The sequence below is a fragment of the Thermobia domestica genome, chromosome 5 (genome assembly GCF_964235325.1).
Source record: "Thermobia domestica chromosome 5, izTheDome1.hap1.1, whole genome shotgun sequence".
NCBI classification, from domain to species: Eukaryota; Metazoa; Arthropoda; class Insecta; order Zygentoma; family Lepismatidae; genus Thermobia; species Thermobia domestica.
In genome coordinates, this window is record NC_137458.1 from 174190639 (window position 1) to 174210313 (window position 19675).

Consider the following 19675-nt stretch of genomic DNA (forward strand, 5'->3'; position numbering starts at 1 on the left):
AATAAAAACTAAACATTCCATATAAACAAGATAAAAATGTTTCACAAGGCGACCTCACAAATCGAAAGAACTTATGAGTCATATTTTATTAGAACCAGGAACCCTGAATTAAACCAGAATTATGGCATGCTAGGTAAACTTTGAGATCGCAGAACTCAATATAAATAAACCACGGAATTAGCACTGTTTAGGAAATAAAAACGTTACATTAACTTAAACAAGGGTTTCATCAATCCGTTAACAGGGAAGCATAACAATTTACAAAGAGTGAAAAAGTGGTCTGACTGGACCGGGATTCGAACCAGGAATCTCCGGCATACCGTGCCGATGCGTTAGCCACTACGCCACCCAGTCCGCTTCCCAGAACAGCCAAACACACTCCCATTCCTGTAGTTGGTGCTCTCCACTCAGAGTGTTTGGCTGTACTGGGAAGCGGACTGGGTGGCGTAGTGGCTAACGCATCGGCACGGTATGCCGGAGATCCCGGGTTCGAGTTCCGGTCCAGTTAGACCACTTTTTACTCTTTGTAAGTTGTTTAATTCGCACCTACAGAGGATTGTGGTGTGTAAAATAAATCGGTTGTTTCCTCTTTTCATTAATATATAGTGAAGCATAAAGTTCGTGATGTGGCAATATGGGGCGGAAAGATAGTTTTATGCTCAAGGTCATAATAATTGTCAGCTTGGTTTTCATTATTTGCAATAAAAATCACACGAAACAAGTGTTAAAGATAACTTGGCAATGAAACAAAAGAAAAATGCCAAAAGTGGGAAGTGAAACAGTAATGTTTAGTAGGATGCATCTCGGTACAAAACAGGAATGTAACCAAGTGGAATCTCGCTTTTCGTCAATTTTCGCACCTCGTAAGAGAGAACAATGAAGAGTTAACGAAAATTGAGGTTAAAAGACAAAACAACGTACTCAGGTAAATATTTTATTTTACGTAGTTTTGTATTAATATACAACTACGTAAACGTAAATGAACACGTTAACGCTTTATGGGAATCCATTAGTCTGAATCACTATTGTCCAACGCGTGCCAGGTACAGTTCGGTACGAAACACAGTAAATACAGAGATGATTTTAACTGCTGCTTAAAGCTGCACGTGCCCACGATTTATCACGAATGTAGTCGAAGTTCCGATTTGAAAAGCAGTGAAAATAGTGGTAGTTGCACAATTGTTCTGTGTACGAACCACTCCTATATTCCAATAGCATCCGTTTCCTTAAAAACCTGGTCGAAGTTTTTGTCTTCCAACTACATTTGCGGCATCGGTCTAATACTGTCTGGTAAATATGAAGTCTGTTAATTCGAACTTCGTTAAGTTGATAGTTTACTTGTGGTGCTGTTATAAGACATTATTTGAAAACAGTATATGTAAAGTAAAGGCACGATGGCGTACAGATACAACACTTATTGTGGAGCGAGGGACCTGGTTCGATCTCAACACACACAATTGTGGTATATGTATTCTTGAGTTCTGTTCCCTTTTACACTCTTATCCTACCAGTTATTCCATAATCATTCATTTTAATTATCAGTTTTGTGATGATAAACTGGAAATAATATCAACATTTTGCCAATTTTGAATGCATGTTTCCAAATATTGCAAGAAAGAAGTAGCGCCTTGCCATTTCGTTGAGTTGTTTTCCGCAGTCTTTGTCGGTGAGGAACGAAATACAAAATATTGAATAATACTAGTCTCCTGTACTGCTTGGAATGTAGAAAGCTTGGCGCCTGATATTTACAAATAAAACAGAAATTAAAAATAAATAAATAAATAATCGTACAAGTTATTAAGGAAGATTTAAAGAATGGATTCAAATTTTATTTAATTATTTAATAGCTCATATGATTGTCTTAAAATTTTCTTTGCTATTTTACCTGACTCCAATGTCTTTATATATATATAAAGACACTGGAGTCATGTAAAGTAAAGTAAAACAAAATCAAATTTGAATTTATTCTCTAATCTTCCTTAATATAGCCTCATCTTTGCTTAGTTCGTCGGTTGTGAATTGAAAGGAAATTTAATGCGATCAACTAGAGTAATTTCGATTACGTATCTTGTTTGAATCGTAAGATGCACTATGCGTTATTATTTTTTAAAAAAATTAATTTTATGATCGATTTGTTCCGAGTAACTATGTAAATTCCAAATGGTTTTGAAAGTGAGAGAGTGGACCTATTAATTATAATCAAAGTACGTAACTTATAGTAAAAGAAAAGCAGTAACAGTAACGATAATTACATTTATGCAGTATAGCTAGGTTTTTAGGGATAATTGTCTACATGGTGATTACTGTTTAGAGATTTTTAAGTTGTCTTTTTCTTCAGCTTGCATAAATATAAGCCAGCGTAAATTCCAAGTTTCCCACTGTTACAAATTCTTTTGAAATGCATGCTTTTATTCTTTGCAGAATGTACTTAACGAAATTATTCAACATGGTTACGATGTGGCACATAACGAAGTTGGTCGTAAAGTAATTTTGTACCTATTCGATAGAAGAAATCCAGCGCATTTACATCCGAGTATAATAGAGTTACTGAAACAGGGTGATTCCAACAAAGTAAGGTATGAAAAAATAAAAACTAGTACGTTTCAATGTATTTCAGTATATGAATGTATTTCAGTTTTCGTTATTGTAGTTTTAGTTCTGGTGTTGAAAAGAACTGTCAGTTTCATAGGAAAGTATATTGCGTTTAAAAAATAAATTATATGAAAGTACTTCGTCATGGCTAAGTGATCAGCGGTTGGCCCTTTGGCACGAAAGGCTCGGAGTCAATTCTCCATGGAGCTCATTTGGTTCGGATCCCACGTTAAGCTGTGGGTGCACCTCGGTACTAAAAAGGGGCGTCCAATCTAAATTATCCAAATTATAACAAAACTCGGTTTTGTGGTTTCAAAGTAAATTACTTAAATTATTGCACAAATATCTAAAACAGGTCCAGTCGTTTTCGTTTCGACTATTGCCTGACATCTTTTGCCCAGATTTCTACTTTTTTTCGTATGTGCTTGGGAGAAATACACACGTCTTACGTCTCAAATCCTGTTCATTAGTACTTAAGATTGTGCATAGGCTTTCTTTTGAAGCCTATAATTCGTGTACAACCACGCGTCTCCGACGGAATTCTAATCTAGAGACGGTACTGTCCAGTTTATGTTGTTAATTCAATTTTCTTCGTTCCGTCGCGTACATAGACGGCTTTATTCTCTTGTAACATTCACTAAAACTTAGAAGTTATCGCCAAATATATATATATATATATATATATATATATATATATATATATATATATATATATATATATATATAAAGTAATAGTTTAGATTTAGGTAAAGAGGAAAATATTACTAAAAGTGCGTTCACATAAACATCCTCAATCACATACCTTTATCGGCTGCTTGACCGTAGGATGAAAACTATATTACTCGAAGCGAACCGAGTCGTGGAAACAGGTTAACTCAATTGCAATCCAAATACTCGCGTGTCTGTAACAGTCATTTTTCAGTATGGTTTTGTGATAAATGAGGCTATCGAACTGTTGACATTTTTTGAAGTGGGTGAATGGTTTTAGAAGATAAAAAAGCGTCGATATCTTGCCAGAGACGAGTTCAATTCAGTTCAACGATGGAAAATTGGGAGTGACTTTTCTGTTTTGTGACATTGTGTAAACTTCAGATTTTGGTTCGTAACAAGAGTATAAACGTTGGAATAAACATAACTAAACGATAACTGTGTTGTTATTATATTACTGGAATATCGTTAATAAAACAGAAGGATTAGTCTATCCTAATTATTGTCGACCAAGGAGTTGATTTCCTTTCCGGTAAGTCACCCATATTAAAGCGTCTACCACTTCTGCGCTTAAAATCGATTTTGTGGGTGCTGCAATTGATCATTGCTATTTCGTCGAGTCTGTAGAAAAGAACATTGCCTTATAGCCTTCAGGTATTTTGCACAGCAAAATGTTCAACATTTCTTTCAAACTGCTACTGAGCAAAAAGACGTAGTTTTAAGTTGCCAGCAGTTAGAAATACTATGCTGCGTTTAGTTATTATTATTATTATTATTATTATTATTATTATTATTATTATTATTATTATTATTATTAAGTTTCGTTTCGTTATGTATTTTCTCTTGTATAACATTGTGTGTATGTTATGTTGTAAACTTCACTCTCGATAATAAGATCTAACTTACAGCATGGGTTTCAAGGTCTTGAAACTGTCTCTTCCTGTTTTTGATTTAATGGATCATTGAATGGGAAAAGCACACACGGTATTGTTATGTTATTGGATTGTTTCTAAACATAAAGTTAGCGTACAGAATCAGTTAAATTTAACTGCGTAAGAAGTATAGATTTTTGAAATTGAAGTTAATCTTGATAAATTTGCCGATAGTAATCTGTTCATCGTGAATAGTATTCGTTTTAACTAACGAACGAACGAAGTATGGAAGGCGGGGGCCAGAGGAGTTTGAATGCGTTTTTGTAAAATTGAATTCATATTAGTTTGTGCTATTGGATATTATGTAAAATAAGATTACTGCGTTTTAAAATAAGTTTCCACTTTGTATAGATCCTTCTTTCAAATAATAATGTGCTAATTAGTTCCTGTGAACTTCGCTTGATTCCGTAGCCATACATAATAAAACTTGTTAATTGCCATTTCTCTAAATTCACCTCTTTGTTATGGTTCCTATAAGATATATATTATTTGCTGTAGCCTGACCACTTTTCTATCTTGGAACTTGGTCGCATTGAAGCAGTCTTAGTTCTACTCTTATTCTGTTAATGTTGAAATTTGAATATTTGGAACTGAATATTTGAATATATTCATCATCATCCTTCTCTCCATCTTTTCTTACTTACGTATAGTCGAAGTTTCTGATTCCTATGCCAGACCTTTCTTCTTCAAGTCATTCTCATGAGATGGCCATACTATTAGAGCCATTTTTCTTGAATCTTTTTAGATCTCTCTTCGTCCTTGGTTGTTCCCCTTTCTTGTTATTCCATACATTTAGTGTAGCATTCTCATTTCGATAATATTCAATATTTTTAAGTGTGGTTTCTTGATTGGCTATGTTTCTACTCCGTAATTCATTGCTGGCTTAACCACTGTTTTGTAAATTCCTTTATTCTTTATCGCGATTCTGCGTTCATACAGAAACGCCACATACTTTCTTCCGATTTCGCCATCCCTCTTGCATTCTGTGTTATTTTCATTTCTGTGTACGCGATTGCCATTTCATTGTCATTTCTTACAAATGCTTGCAAACATCTTTTACTACTATTATTGTTGTTACGTTTTGGAAGGTCAATGAACCTAAGGGAGAAAACTTCCCTATTGAAAGTAACTTCTACAAAAGTAAACGATTTTATTGTTATTGGTTCTTATATATCTGGTATAGGCAAGTGTATGAACAGAAAGACTCAGTTCATTGAGCTCTAATTGTTTTGTTTTCGTCATGCACTCGAAATCTTTTTCTTGTGAGAAACTCTCAAGAAATTTATAACAAATGACAATCGGATTCATGTTCCAAAACGGATAAAAATCTTTCCATTGCTTCGTGCCCTTCAAAACCCAGTAACAGGGTGAAACTAAAAGTACAATGTTTGTGAATCCATACCTAAGGACCGGTAGGGGTGAGACGACACGCATGTTCCACTTTTTCCTGAAACTGACGATTTTATCTCCATGTATTCTCATAGTTGGAAGGAAGAAAAGATTAAAGAATGTTTTATAGTGTGCACTTATGGGAAGTCGGCTTTGTAGCTTTTTTATAAAATGCAAAACAAATGAATATATGGGATTTGGCTAACAAATTCTTTCAGGATTTTAATACTTGTTTTAAATTATGATTTTAGTTAACTTTAATTAGGCTTGGAATTTAGTTCTTAGTTGTGCTTAAATGAAATTAAGAATTATTAAAAAACAAATACAGACATTGAATGAGGAAAGGTAAAAGAGGAGATAGAAGGGAAGGGATTAATTGAAGGAGAGATGTTGAGAACTTAGTACCTAGCGAAATGAGTGTTTTTTTAAATGATTTTATTTATTTATTCGATCGACGAGACCTTATTTTTTTTTGGGGGGGGGGGGGGACTTCGGACGGACAGACGGCTGATGGGCGTTGGCAGTGTCTTTTTAGGAAAGACAAACGTGACATGTCTATCTAAGTCTTTACAGCTTTGGGTGACGAGAAAAGCAAGGTTATTTAGGTAGTTAATTAACTGGTATTCTTCACACCAGCATTCAGCTGTTGTGATTTGAACTTGGATAAACTAGCTTGCTGAATACTAAGACACGTTTGCTGAGTTTTTGTTCCTTATGACCTGGAAAACCAAAGGGTTTTAAATGCACTTTTTGAGTTTTTTAAAAAATTACACATTGACTCCCGAGTCTTTACGTTTAGTAGTTTAATCGATGAGTCGTACGTTATACTAACTACTGAGGAAGTGTTTGTGTTTGCAAAGGAAGAATGACACAACTACGTGTATAAATAGAATGTGGTAGAAGAGAGATGCCTGCAGTTTATTGGCTGTTTTTTACATTGTTAAAAAATAAATTTACAAATTTATTGCTCAGTTTTACGTTTTGGTTAACAGAACTAAGTGTTTCAAAAGTATAAACATTATGAATTAGGCTTGTTATTCAACATATTTTAACCATTTTTAGATATCTGCACAGTAGTGTTTTATACATAGTTAACATGTTGAAATTACAGCATTTAAATCATAGAGTACGAATGAAAAAAAAAAAAAAAAAAGAGATTTATTACATGAAAGGTTTATATATTGTAGAAATTATTTTCACTATGTATTTTTTCGGAGCTTAATGCCCCTTTCAGCACCGAAGTTGAATGAGATGTGGATTTATAGCTTAACGTGGAATCAACTATACGAACTCGCATCCGAACCCATATTTTCCGCACCATAGCTGCGTACGGTAACCATATAACCACGAAGAAACTGTAATATATATATTATTTATAACATACTAACTATACGCAAATAATAAATAGTTATTGCATTAGAAATACACAATGCTATGATTTATAATAATTATGGCTTCAAAATTTGTTTATTTTTTTAAGTTTGCTCGCCTGTCTAAAGTGAGGATTTTTCAAAGGTATCACTGATGATCAACATAAACAGGTTTTATTCAATGCGAAGTGATCTTGCATACTCTGTGTGTTCGCTAATTGTACCACATTCATGACCTGACATGATTCATTGCCAATATAAATAGTATATTCTATACTTCATAGCTCAGTATTCCAATAGAACTTTGTGGGTTTAACAGTTTTTTAATCTTTTCTTGAAAGTCCGAAGATATTATTGTGTGATTGGAACATTTTAAATCTTTAAAATTCAAATCGATGTTGCAACTTCAATAAGGCTTTGCCAACTGCGTCCTGTTATTAACAACTAAGCCTACTCTTTAGGTTTATTCCAAACGGACATTTTCTTATCTCAAATTCTTGATTTGATATAAATTATTCATTACACTCAACTACTAAATCTTCATATTGATTCCCAACATTCCTTTTACTAAATTGAAAGCTGATCACGTCAGAACAGTACATTATATGAATAATGCATAAATGCTGCCGACATTCTTTCTCAAATCTAAATATTAAAATCTACAAGTACTTCCCTCACCCAAATCTTTCATCGCTTGGAAATTTATCTTTTCCTTATTACAATATTGCGATCGGTGATGATATTCAATGAGAAAAGCAAAAAGGCAATACTCACAGCAAAAGACAATATAGTAGAATTTTCTTCTACATGTAACAAGTAGCATATATATTTTCTGCGATGAGTATTAGCCTTTTTGTTTTCTCATCTTTTTCTTTCTTTCTCTCTTTTTTTTTAAACACATTCTTCACGTTACTTATTTCCACTACCATTTGCTTGTGAGCAAATATAAAACATATCCAATAATAATAGTAATAATTCATGGCCATGTCCTTTGCAATTGTAACTCATATGCAAACGTTTTATAGTATACTTAACTTCAACATCTCATATTTTTGTAATCACATTTCTTACCATGGTCTTTAATATCTTCCTGGTCACCTTTCTTACTGCTTTCTCTAAATCTCTCACATTTCTTTACTCTCTTTCGTACATTTGACTGACTCTCAGTGATATCTCTCTTTGACATTCTTTTGGATCTTTTATTCTTAACTCAAGTCTTCATTTCCTTTCTGGTTCTCTTTTGGTGTACCCTCCTCTACGCAGCCCAGATTTTCTCCTTTTTCTCTGGAGTATTTTCGTATTTTCACCTTATATGTCGGAAGATAGAATTGCCGAATGAAAACTTAAGTTTTTGTTTTGTATCTTCAGCAGAAAATTAGCATATTGTCTTAGAAAAGAACAACAGCGATTTGCGATTTTTTCCCAGGATGAAACATATAATTTCAGGGAATTTCGGCAATCCATGGTACTTGTTCTAAGGCATTATTTAAGCATTATTTAGTAAACGGGCGTTGACTTACTTACGTATTTTGACCTATACCTTTTGCTCAAAAATTTGCAAATATTTAAATTCATTCTGTAGTCAAAGATGTGAAGATCTCTTTCATAAAGTAATCTAAAATCAACAAACACTGGTAAATTTCACAGTATCTCGAAGTTTGACTGTGAGTGTAGACTAGCATTTCTTGTATGTGAAAATTTAAGTGCGAAAGTGTGATCATTTTAGCTGTTCTAGCTCCGTTGAGTCTCCGAAGTATTCTCTAAATTTTTTGCTGAAATATTTTGTCTAATCCAGAGAATATAAATACACCGACACTGTAAAAGTTCCAAGGGGGTCATCCTACTAAGCTTATATTTTCTCTTAATGTAAGCTGCTTGAAGACTATCGTATGCATAAACTCATAAAATTCATCTTGTTTTTCTGTATTCTCTGACGAATTAAAATAATAAAAATCATTAAACGTCAGATTTTCTCTGCTATTAGCACTGTTCAAATGTGAGAAAAAAGTTTAGTACGGATAAAGTGGATGGGAATTAATTACATCAGTAATAGGTATATGCGCAGTAATAAACACAGTTATTTTCAAGCTTCAATGTGCTACTTTCGTAGTTGATGATGACAGTGACTAATATCGGTGTTTAATTTTTGATTCCTTCGTTCCAATGAGAAAAGTCTCGAATGTCTATCTTTAAAAAATAATGAAGATTTTTTGAGCCCTTGTAATTTATCAGTTTGTGTTTTGATCATTTACATCTTTTAAAAGACCTGATTTTGAAGCTTGTATTTGACATTACGAATATGTTCTTTGAGTCTGTTGTCTGTGTTTCTCTTCGTCATGCCTGTTACAAGTGTCTTGGCATATGCATGAGGCTTCATATAGATACCTGCGGAAAAAAAATATTTATTTTTGTACGTGCGTCTTGGCAAAGGTGATAACAGTCGCCGAAAATTCTACTTTTAATAATGATTTTCTGAACAAGTCCGAAACAGAATAGAGTGAGTATCTCCTGAGCTCATCTACTTTTAGTAAGTTTATCCTAAACAGATTTAATCTTCGTTTAAATTCTGAATTATGTACGAGTTACTTATTCCATCACCATTACTGCAAGTATATTAGTTTTTCACATAAACTCTTAACTTGTTTTACAAACTTCCATCATTTATGTTTCACAAATTGTTCCCAAAATAACTTCTGTATTCCCTTAAACGTTTCTGTAATTTTTTGGTAAGGTTCTGTAAGGTTTATTTAAGCCTTAGAAAATATTTTTCGTGCTCCTACGAGGAACAACGTATATAAAGACCAAAAAAAAAAAAAAAAAAAAAATTAAAGAAGATATAAAGAACGTGAAAAAGAAACATTTTTGGATTATCTCAGGATTTAAAATATATTACAGTAATTCAGGTGATATTAACGAAACAAAAATTGTATGTGTATATATACCAAATAGTAACAGGGAGGCTGGTCATAGAATTTTTTTTATTCAATAATAGAATGTGAAGATGAATTTTATGCGTAAGAATTTACTTGCGTAAAATTACCTACTCGTGGAACGGATCTATGCATGTTTTCATTTACAGTTTTAGTCTTAATTTTTTTCTTCTGCTATAGTGATTAAAAAATCTAAATACAAATCTCGTGGAGGTTTAAAACGTCATTTTATATATATATATATATCTATACAATAAATAAAGTATGGGAGGGCAGTTCTGTGTTTAGTTATGAGGTACAACTGCCAGTTAAACAGTAAAATAAAATAGCAATGAAGATAAATTTCATAGTTTTCGAATTGACAAATGTGATGTAATTCTTTGTAGGATTAGTACCTAACTTAGTTTCCTCTTTCGTTACTTTTAGCAAGAAGGCAAGTGATGTGAAACAGAAAGAATTATTAAATATTATTTCGGGCCCTTTCCTTTCTGCAATTGCAGATGACCCTCAGAAATGGTTGGCATCTAATCAGCTATGTATTGTGACATTAACTATCTTGAAGTTCGGAACAGGTAAGATTTAAAAAAAAAAAAAAAGTACTTTTGTAATTAAATTTGATCGTACAAAACAGTACAGTAGAAATGGGTTCTGTCACTTTAAACTTCTTCATTAGGCTAGTTAAGTTGATGTACTACTTAAGATGTTTAAAATAGGAAGTATTTTGTGATATGCTATTAGAAGAAAGTGATTGTACTGAGCTATATTGAGAATAATTTTCATGGACTATTTGAATATATGGAAAAAGTTAATTCGTTCACTCATTCTAAAGCTCTCTGATGTGGATATGAAATCTGTAATTTTCAGAAAATTAATATGATTCTATGAATTCGATCTAAGTAGAAAGAACTTGTTAGTATTGTTGTTCCCAGGACAAGACAGAACGACAACATACGCTTTCTAAAAGAGAAGACAATTGCATTTTTTGTCAAGGATTGTAGGTATTTTGATGGGTAACAATAATGTGTAATGAATACATCCCTACTGTGCCTACATTTAAGCATTTAAAAAGGGCATAGTATAAAATGTACCAATGTGTAGTTGTACGCATGTCTTAAGTATGTAATCACAGAATTAAGTCTTCGGGAGTGTATTGATATAAACGTTGTAATTAAATATGATAAAAGCAAAATTAGAACCAACATTAAATGTAAAAATTATACAATGAAAACTGATTTTCCTTAAATCATCCGGTTTATAACCATTCTTTAGAAATTGGCTTTTTATAACTAGAATTTTTACTTAATAAAAAACTATTCAATGTTCTCAAGTAGTACAGTCATGTTAAATAATAATAATAATGCAGTATTCCTTCGTTTAAGTCTTGTATGACAATTTATGCATAGAAAAGAATGTTCTGAAGTGATGAAACACAAAGTTGAAACAGACACTGAACACGAATGTGAAATTCTGCATTACAGGGAGATTGGACAAAAATGATTAATTCCTTGCAAATACTGTATTTTGAGGGAAAAAAAAAAACCTTCCCTCTTGAATATTGTCGTGAAGTAAGAAATATAAAACACTTTTGGTATTTGAAATTGTTGTCATACATTTACGCCTTCATTTGTAGTTACTCTCTCGCAGACTAACAAAGACTTTTTCAAATAAATAAATATCAATGAAGGACTAATATTATAAATGTAAATAATTAGTATTTCCTCAATGCATTTTATCAGCAACATATCGTAGCAAGTAAAAATCTTTAGGGAAGAGGGATAGCTCCTATCTTTTGGAGAACTGACTGACTTTCAAATAGTGTAAAAATGTTGAGCCTCTTGCACACGAGATGGCGTTAGTGTCAGATCCAGGATGTATATGAGCCACGGCAGGTCAGGCCAAACATCATTTGACGGCTGTCATTCGAAGCTAGTAGATGTGCATAATCTGACATAAGATATTGCGCCATGAAGATGAGTAAACTTTCCGCAAAACTATGAAACATTTTACAGTTTTATTTCGATAAAGGTGCAAATGCTGCGGAACCGGTGTAGAATTGTGCTGTGTGTGAACAAGATAGGTTATCAAAAGCAACAGCCAAAAGATGACTCAGTCGCTTACTTTCTGGACGACCAATCTCCACAGCAAAAGTGGATTATATTCTGGGAAAAGGTTGAACAAGACTGACATGCGAGCAGTCATGACATCGATAATGACATGAACATCCATCACCAAACAGTGTTAAACCATTTGGAAAAAGCTGGCTACAATAATAATAATAAAAAACTCTACGTTTACGTGCCACATGATCTTAAAAACATTTACTCGACTGAATTTCTGTCGGCAAATCTCTACTGAAACGTAACGAACTCGAGCCATTCTTGAACCGGTCGATCACGAGTGATGAAAAGTGGATTATTTGTGACAACACTGTATTTATGTCGGTGGTTCCGACTTGTCAACGAAGAAAAGTATATTCTCTCCGACTGTGTGATACAAAGCAGAATGAAAATTATTTCAGAATTTAATTATTAAAAAGTTTAAGCATGGATCTATAATCGTCATTCTTATAAGCATTAAAGTAATTAATTAAAATTATTTAATACCATTTAATCAAGCAATCTTGGTTTGCTTGGGTGGACTACGTGTCACTGGTGAATATGCAGGGAATCAAGAGGAGGTCGTTGTTATATATACAGTCGGATTTTGAAGAGGCCTCCTACTTTTTTTAAAAAAATCTTTATATTCACAACTGTAGGAAGAATATAGTAATGTTTGTCTTGTAACAAAGATTCCACAAAGACAAAGAAGATTTGTCTTTGTTTGATTTAATTGTATGGTGCTTAAGATCGTAACTTCCCAAGGAAAAATGGTACTGGTAGTTTTGAATCAGCTCATACATTCGAGATTGAAATAAAATATTACTGGAGATCTCTTAGAAAGGTCTGTAATCTGCCCTTAGTAGAGATCTTTGCAGTATATATTTGAAATCCTATTTCAAAACAACATAACTGTAGAGAGAAGGTTTTCTGTGTTGTTAACTTCTCTTCTTTGGTTGTGTTTCAACATGAATTGTTTGTGTGAACTTAACATACGGTAATACAGTGCGGTTCATGTATGGGTATAATATATATGATCCGTTATCACAGCGTAATAATAATTTTGTTAAAAAAAACGCTAAGATGACAGGCCAATTGCTTTTTTTTTTTCCATGTGATTAAAATCGTCAGCGTCATGCTCGTGGATTTTCTCCTACTATTTTCATTGCGTTCATCATTCATTGACATTTATTGTCTTGCTTGGCACCGTACGGGACGCAAGCGCTTGACTTCGAACTAATAATTTCATTTCATGTTGTTCTGTTTGTATACAGCAACACACTAGTATTTCCATTATTTGTTTGTTTGTTGAAATTCAAGGTGCTTTTCTAGGTGAGGCACTAAAACCTCAATCTTTTTCTAGTCTGCGAAATAAGATCTGCTATTCTTCAGGGTAAAACTTCAATATAAATGATCAAATCTGAAGTTAATATTCCGGCATTAATATGTATCGCATTAATTTATTGAAATTTCTAGTAAACTCTATAAGAAAGCTAATCTGAATATCACTTATGGTAATTCGACCTTCTCAGTACCGCGTCGCAATGAGGAACATCAGTCAATAAAGCTACTCAGTTTTTAAATATTGTTACGCGTTTTGATGCCACTTTATTAGCACTTCGTTTATTGCCTTTTACGTATTTATTTAAGTACCCCTTTGTTCGTATTTGATGTTTACTTTTTGGAACGATTAAATATGAACTACGAGTACGAGTGAACGAATTCTCATCTAAGCGTTCGAATGTGCCTTTTAGGTTTGTATGATGAAACTCCATGTTATCTCCATATGGTTACATTCTTTCATGAACTTCAATAAGATAAGAGAAATATTTGGTAGTGTAATTGTTTCGGTAAAAAATGTACCATCTGTAAGAAATTTTTCTGAAATATTGAGTAGTTAGTGTTTTTTCTTCCTGTGATTTTAGGCGAACATTTAGAAAGGGCTTACCAAGCTGTTGTAGACCTGATAACTCAGCCTGTAGCAAAACCAAATAAAGAACTCGTGGAAATAGAAGGAGTTCATCTGCTTGTAAAGAAACTTATAATGCACGATAAAGATAGTATACCGGAAGGAAGAGGTAAGTTTCAAGTTTTATTAAATACAAATGAGAAATTACACTCTTTCTCATTCACTTATTAATTTGCTATATAGTTTATCTAGTCAAATAGACTTCCCTGTTTTTGTTATCGTCTTCTTCGACATTATTTATTCATTTTTATTTGATTCCGTAGCGCATAGGCTAGTTAAAGCCACTAAAAAATTTACTTAAAAGGTTTTAAAAGTAAAATTCCATTCTGAATAACAAGATATTTTTTTTTTTTTTTAAATGTGACTGTATTAATTAACAGCGGAGTATTAGTCGCTTTTAGAAACTGCTTGTCGTAAGGGATTCGAGTAGTGTTATTGCCTGAGTACTAAACCAGAAGTAATTAATACTATTAAGTAGCTATTTATATGCCAAATTAAGTTATATATTTTCAAAGGAATGTGGCATATAACACACAAAGAGTGAAAAAGTAAATGACTGGACCAAGACTCAAACACGGGATCTCCGGCATACCAAGCCGATGCGTTACTACTACGCCATCCAGTCCGCTTCCCAGAACAGTCACACTCTTTCTCACTCCTGAAGTCGGTGCTCTCCACTCAGATCACATGGCTTGTACCTCAACCTAGCTGCTGTGCTTGGATAATCCACTGTTCATATATTGAGAATACCGTTTGACGGTTGTAATATCATATATATTAATGAAAGGAGGAAACAATCGATTTAAATGCATTTCTACATACCAGATCCTCTGTTGGTGCGAATTTAATAGCACGCAAAAAGTGAAAAAGTGAATGACTGGAGCGGGACTCGAACCCGGTATCTCCGACTTTGAGAGGCTTAAAAGAAAATAATATTATGTTTAAAGGATTACTATCCAAAATCTTCGTATCATACTTAGCTGCATTTTTCGTATAAGTAATATGGTTGCTGCCAGAGATGGGCATTTTTGCTAACCCTTACTCACCCTCTCCCTCAATTGACTACCTCACCCTCACCTTCAGTTGACTCCCTTACAGTCGCCCTCAGCCACCCTCACCCTCAGTCGACTCCCTTATCCTCACCCCCTGCCACCCTCACCCTCAGTCGACTCCCTTATCCTCACCCTCACTCAACCTCACCCTCAGTCGACTCCTTCACCCTCACCCTCAGTCGACTCCTTCACTCTCACCCTCAGTAGACTCCTTCACCCTCACTCAACCTCACCCTCAATCGACACCTTCACCCTCATCCTCAGCCACCCTCACTCTCACTTGACTCCTTCATCCTCACCCTCAATCGACACTCGCCCTCAATCGACTCCCTCACCCTCAATCGACTTCCTCACCCTCAGCCACCCTCTATCAACTCCCTCACACTCACAGTTTCTTTCATATACTAAATAAACAATAAAACAATAAGTAAGGGTTAATATGATTCTCATTCAAGTGATTGAAATTTATATATTGTAATATACGTAGATATACATTATATCTACGGTATATATATATATGGCCATTTTGCACTAGGATTGCTCGCGCTCGGGTTCACCAAGACAAGAAAGAATATCAAAGGGTCGCGGACATAAGCTCACTGGACATAAGCTCACCTTTGTTAATGCAGAAGCGGACAAATGCTCCCCGGACATAAGCTCACCACTAATAATATAATTATAAGATAATTAATGCAATAAAGAATACAATAATGATAACTAAATACATTTATAGGTTAACTAATTTAATTGCAAAGGAAAATAAACCTGAATAAAATAAAAGAAGCAACTGAAAAATGACAAAACAGAAAATATTCCCAAAAATGAAAACCAGATTTTGAATGTTAATATGAAGTAGATTTTGAATATAAAAATATAAATTGAAAACGGATTTGGACAAACAAAAGAGTACTACTTCCTTTTACTGACGAAAGTATTCCAACCCTCTCCTCTATGCTGAAACTTTCGGTGCAGGAAATTTTGCAGCACAGAAATATTGGTAAACGGAATTTTGGTGAAAGGGTCTCTCCTTGTTATGTTCTTTTTTTTTACTATGGCTGAAATCAACTCAGAAATATTTCATTTTCCTTTAGAAAAAAAAATCTTTTAAGTTTTACGTCCCACGATTATGCCGGTTAGGCTAAAGAAGACAGATGAATAACGAATGAAATGGTGGAATGAAGAAAGTGGGATAACCCCGAGGATACCCACGCACAACGTAGTTGTCCACCACAAGGTTTACTTGGCGGGGACTGGGATGGAACGCGGGACCGAAGCACCAGAGGTGAAAGCTCTACCACTGAGCTACCGCTCTCCCCCTTTAGAAAAACGTATGATGGGTATGAAGAGGTATTAAAATCTAGACTTTGACTAGTAGTAGGCTTAATTCTGAAGAAAATAGAGCTACTAATGCTATATATCAGTTGTCAGATATCAGAATAGAATAATAAGGATGTTGCAGGGTTTAATGTGTTAAATGTGGGTTGACCTTGAGGAACTTGTAATAAAATGCTCCAGATATTTAAATCTGGGCTTTGACTACTAGTAGGCCTACCTTCTCAATAGAAAGTAGGCTATATAACTAACGTCATATACGAGTTATCAGACATCAGAATAAAATATTAAGAATGTTGCAGAGTTCAAGTCTCTAGGCTATTATTATACTTGCAGACCAATACTCATCAGATGAACCTCTTTCTTATTTTATTTATTAAGAACAAAACAACAACGTATGAACTAAAAGAAAAACCTTTGTGTTAGTAAATAAGAAAGAGATTTCTTTGAGTGTTAGGCTTCAAACACGACGACAGCACTAAGAAGCAAGGCCTAAATACACCTGAGTATGATGAATTCGTTAAAAAAAAGTCACAAACCAGAATCCGAATCCCGTTAAGTAACTAAATTCTATTATGTAAGTATGCATGCCTAATCATGAAAATATTTTAATGCAGTGAAAATAATTGGATTGTCCGACCTATAAGAAAAATTTGGTTCCAAAATTTCCAGGGCAAAAATCACGCCAACTGTAGCCCATGCGTAACACATTAAACTTGCAACATCCCTATTTTATTCTGATATCTGATAACTGCTATACAACATTAGTAGATCTGCTTTCTACTGAATTCTTAGGCCTATTTGTAATTGTAGTCAATCTCTAGATTTTGCTAACCCTCACTCACCCTCAATCAATTCCCTCACTCTTACCCTCATTCATCCTCACCCTCAATCGACTTCCTCACCCTCACCCTCATCAACCCTCATCCTCAGTTGACTCCTTCACCCTCACCCTCAGTAGACTACCTCACCCCCACCCTCACCCTCAGTTGATTCCCTCATATTCTCCCTCAGCCACCATCACCCTCAGTCGACTCCTTCACCCTCACCCTGAGCCACCCTCACCCTCAATCGACACTCACTCTCACCCTGAGCCACCCTCACCCTCAATCGACACCTTCACCCTCATCCTCAGCCAACCTTACCCTCAGTTGATTCCCTCATACTCGCCCTCAGACACCCTCACCCTCAATCGAATCCCTAACCCTCACCCTCATCTACCGAAGTGAGGGTGAGAGCGGCCCTCTTGAGGGCAAAAATGAGTGAGGGTGCCCATCTCTGGTTGCTGGTGTTAATAAGATTTAAAGAGAGAGAGAGAAATAAAGAAAAAACGGGTTTAGAAATTATTAAATGAAATTTTATCTCCAATTGGTGTTAGTTCATTCAGAACAGCCTACAGTGAAATTTAAATAATTTTAGAAGGCATTATAAAAGATGCCAAGTATAGCAAATAATAATAATAATAATAATAATAATAATAATAATAATAATAATAATAATAATGATATTGATATTGTGGTGAAGAAGTAGTTATATTTTTCATGAATTGTGTTCCTCGGATCTTCACAGTCCTATATCTCTGGTCATTAAGGTCCTTCTAGAAACATTTAATCGGAGAAGGGAGTTCCTGCAAACTACAATTAAGAATTTAAAGCTCTCTGTGTTAGTATTGAAGATAAATCAGTGTTAATGTAAGTATATAAATTGCACATTTCCAAATAACAAACTTTATAAGTAAAACTATTGATCGTATTCATTTTAAATTGAAATAAACTTCATTCTAATCACTTACGGTATGGGTGTTTACTGGTTAATAACTTCATGAAGATAAACACTAGGAGTAGCTTTGCATTTGGTTGTTGCAATTAAATGTTAGATATCATTCTAGAAATACTCTGTTTAATCATTCTAGAAATACCCTGTTTAATACATTATCATTCTAGAAATACCCTGTTTAATCATTATAGAAATACCCTGTTTAATACATTGTTCTGTTCATTTTATTATATAATATTTTATGAGGAACATTTTGGCATAAAGTATGTTCGCTTATTTCAGTTACATTTGGAGACATTCTGGCATCGAAGTTAAACAAAAGTATTTTGAAGCGTTGGATTACGTTCAACAGAGGAGTTTTTATTCTCATTAGGTAAGTGACTTGAGGAACCTATATAAAAATAGATAACTAAAATTTCTGAAGACAAATTCTATTGAAACAACTCTTTAACATCTAGAAAAGAACCATCAATACATTCCAGACATGTGAACTGTTTGAGCACTTATTTCAACGTTATATTAAACGTACTTTGTAGGAATACAGACATTTGATCATAAAGATTAATATAATAAGATCTTCATCATCTTCAGAGTGGAACATGCTGTTGAAATAATGTTTAACGCAGAACCTGTGACGCTTATCAGAGAAGTTCTAAGACTAATTTTTTAATGCTCAAACTATGACATTGAAACACGTGAAGGTTGATCGTATTTATTTACACAAGAGGTATGGTGGCGTGTGAATTCCTTCCTGAATGATATATTACTAAAAACAGACACTAAGTCACGACTTTACATTGAGGTACCGTAACTTTTACGCCGAACAATTCTGCGCCGTTGACCTTACTTGGGGGTTGTATCTGAGCAATTGTTTCTGTTGTATAATAATGGAAAACTCCAAACTTTGGTATCGTATAGGAATATGTAGTCAACATCTTATCTTTGCTCTTGCACATTCTCCATATTCATCTAATCTTGCACCGTGCGATTTTCTGTTCTCTCCTGTAAAAAGTACACCTGAAAGAAAAGCAATTGCAATACCAATGTATTCCAACAATCCAAAAGGCTGTGAAGGATATGCTGAGAAACATTTCAGAAGAGGCGTTTTGTATTTGGTTCCATGCGTGGTGCCAGCCGTGTCTATGGATAGTGAAGGGAACTACCTTGACAAAATCCCAGACCATTAGTCGGTGAGTGGATTTTTTAAAATATAACATCAATCCTGGAACTTCTCTTATAGAGGTTATAATAGTTCATCTCACCACTACTACTAACTGATTTGATTTGTATTAAAATCTGTAATATTGTATTTTTGACAATACGATTTTTATCACTTGTAAAATATAAAAGCTAAATACGGTTTGCAAAATTTGTATTAGTGCTTTCCCATAGATATGTAAATCTCTTTTCACCCATTTCCAATAAAATAGGATGTCCGTACACCAAGGAAAATTTAATGAAACAGGAATACTAGTTATATATTCAGAAATTTTATTGGCTACTGGGTCAATCCATCTGAAGTGGTCCAA

The 19675-nt window shown here is 34.1% G+C and overlaps 1 protein-coding gene across 1 annotated transcript in view; it reads left to right on the forward strand.

Moving 5' to 3' along the window:
* peng (Pumilio and CPL domain-containing protein penguin) overlaps nucleotides 1-19675 on the forward strand; it is an 87103-nt gene that overhangs the window by 54475 nt on the left and 12953 nt on the right. The window contains exons 8-11 of the mRNA XM_081759421.1: nucleotides 2422-2576; nucleotides 10348-10493; nucleotides 13943-14095; nucleotides 18429-18519. Coding sequence (XP_081615547.1) covers nucleotides 2422-2576; nucleotides 10348-10493; nucleotides 13943-14095; nucleotides 18429-18519 — 545 coding nt within the window. The remainder of the gene's footprint in view (nucleotides 1-2421; nucleotides 2577-10347; nucleotides 10494-13942; nucleotides 14096-18428; nucleotides 18520-19675) is intronic.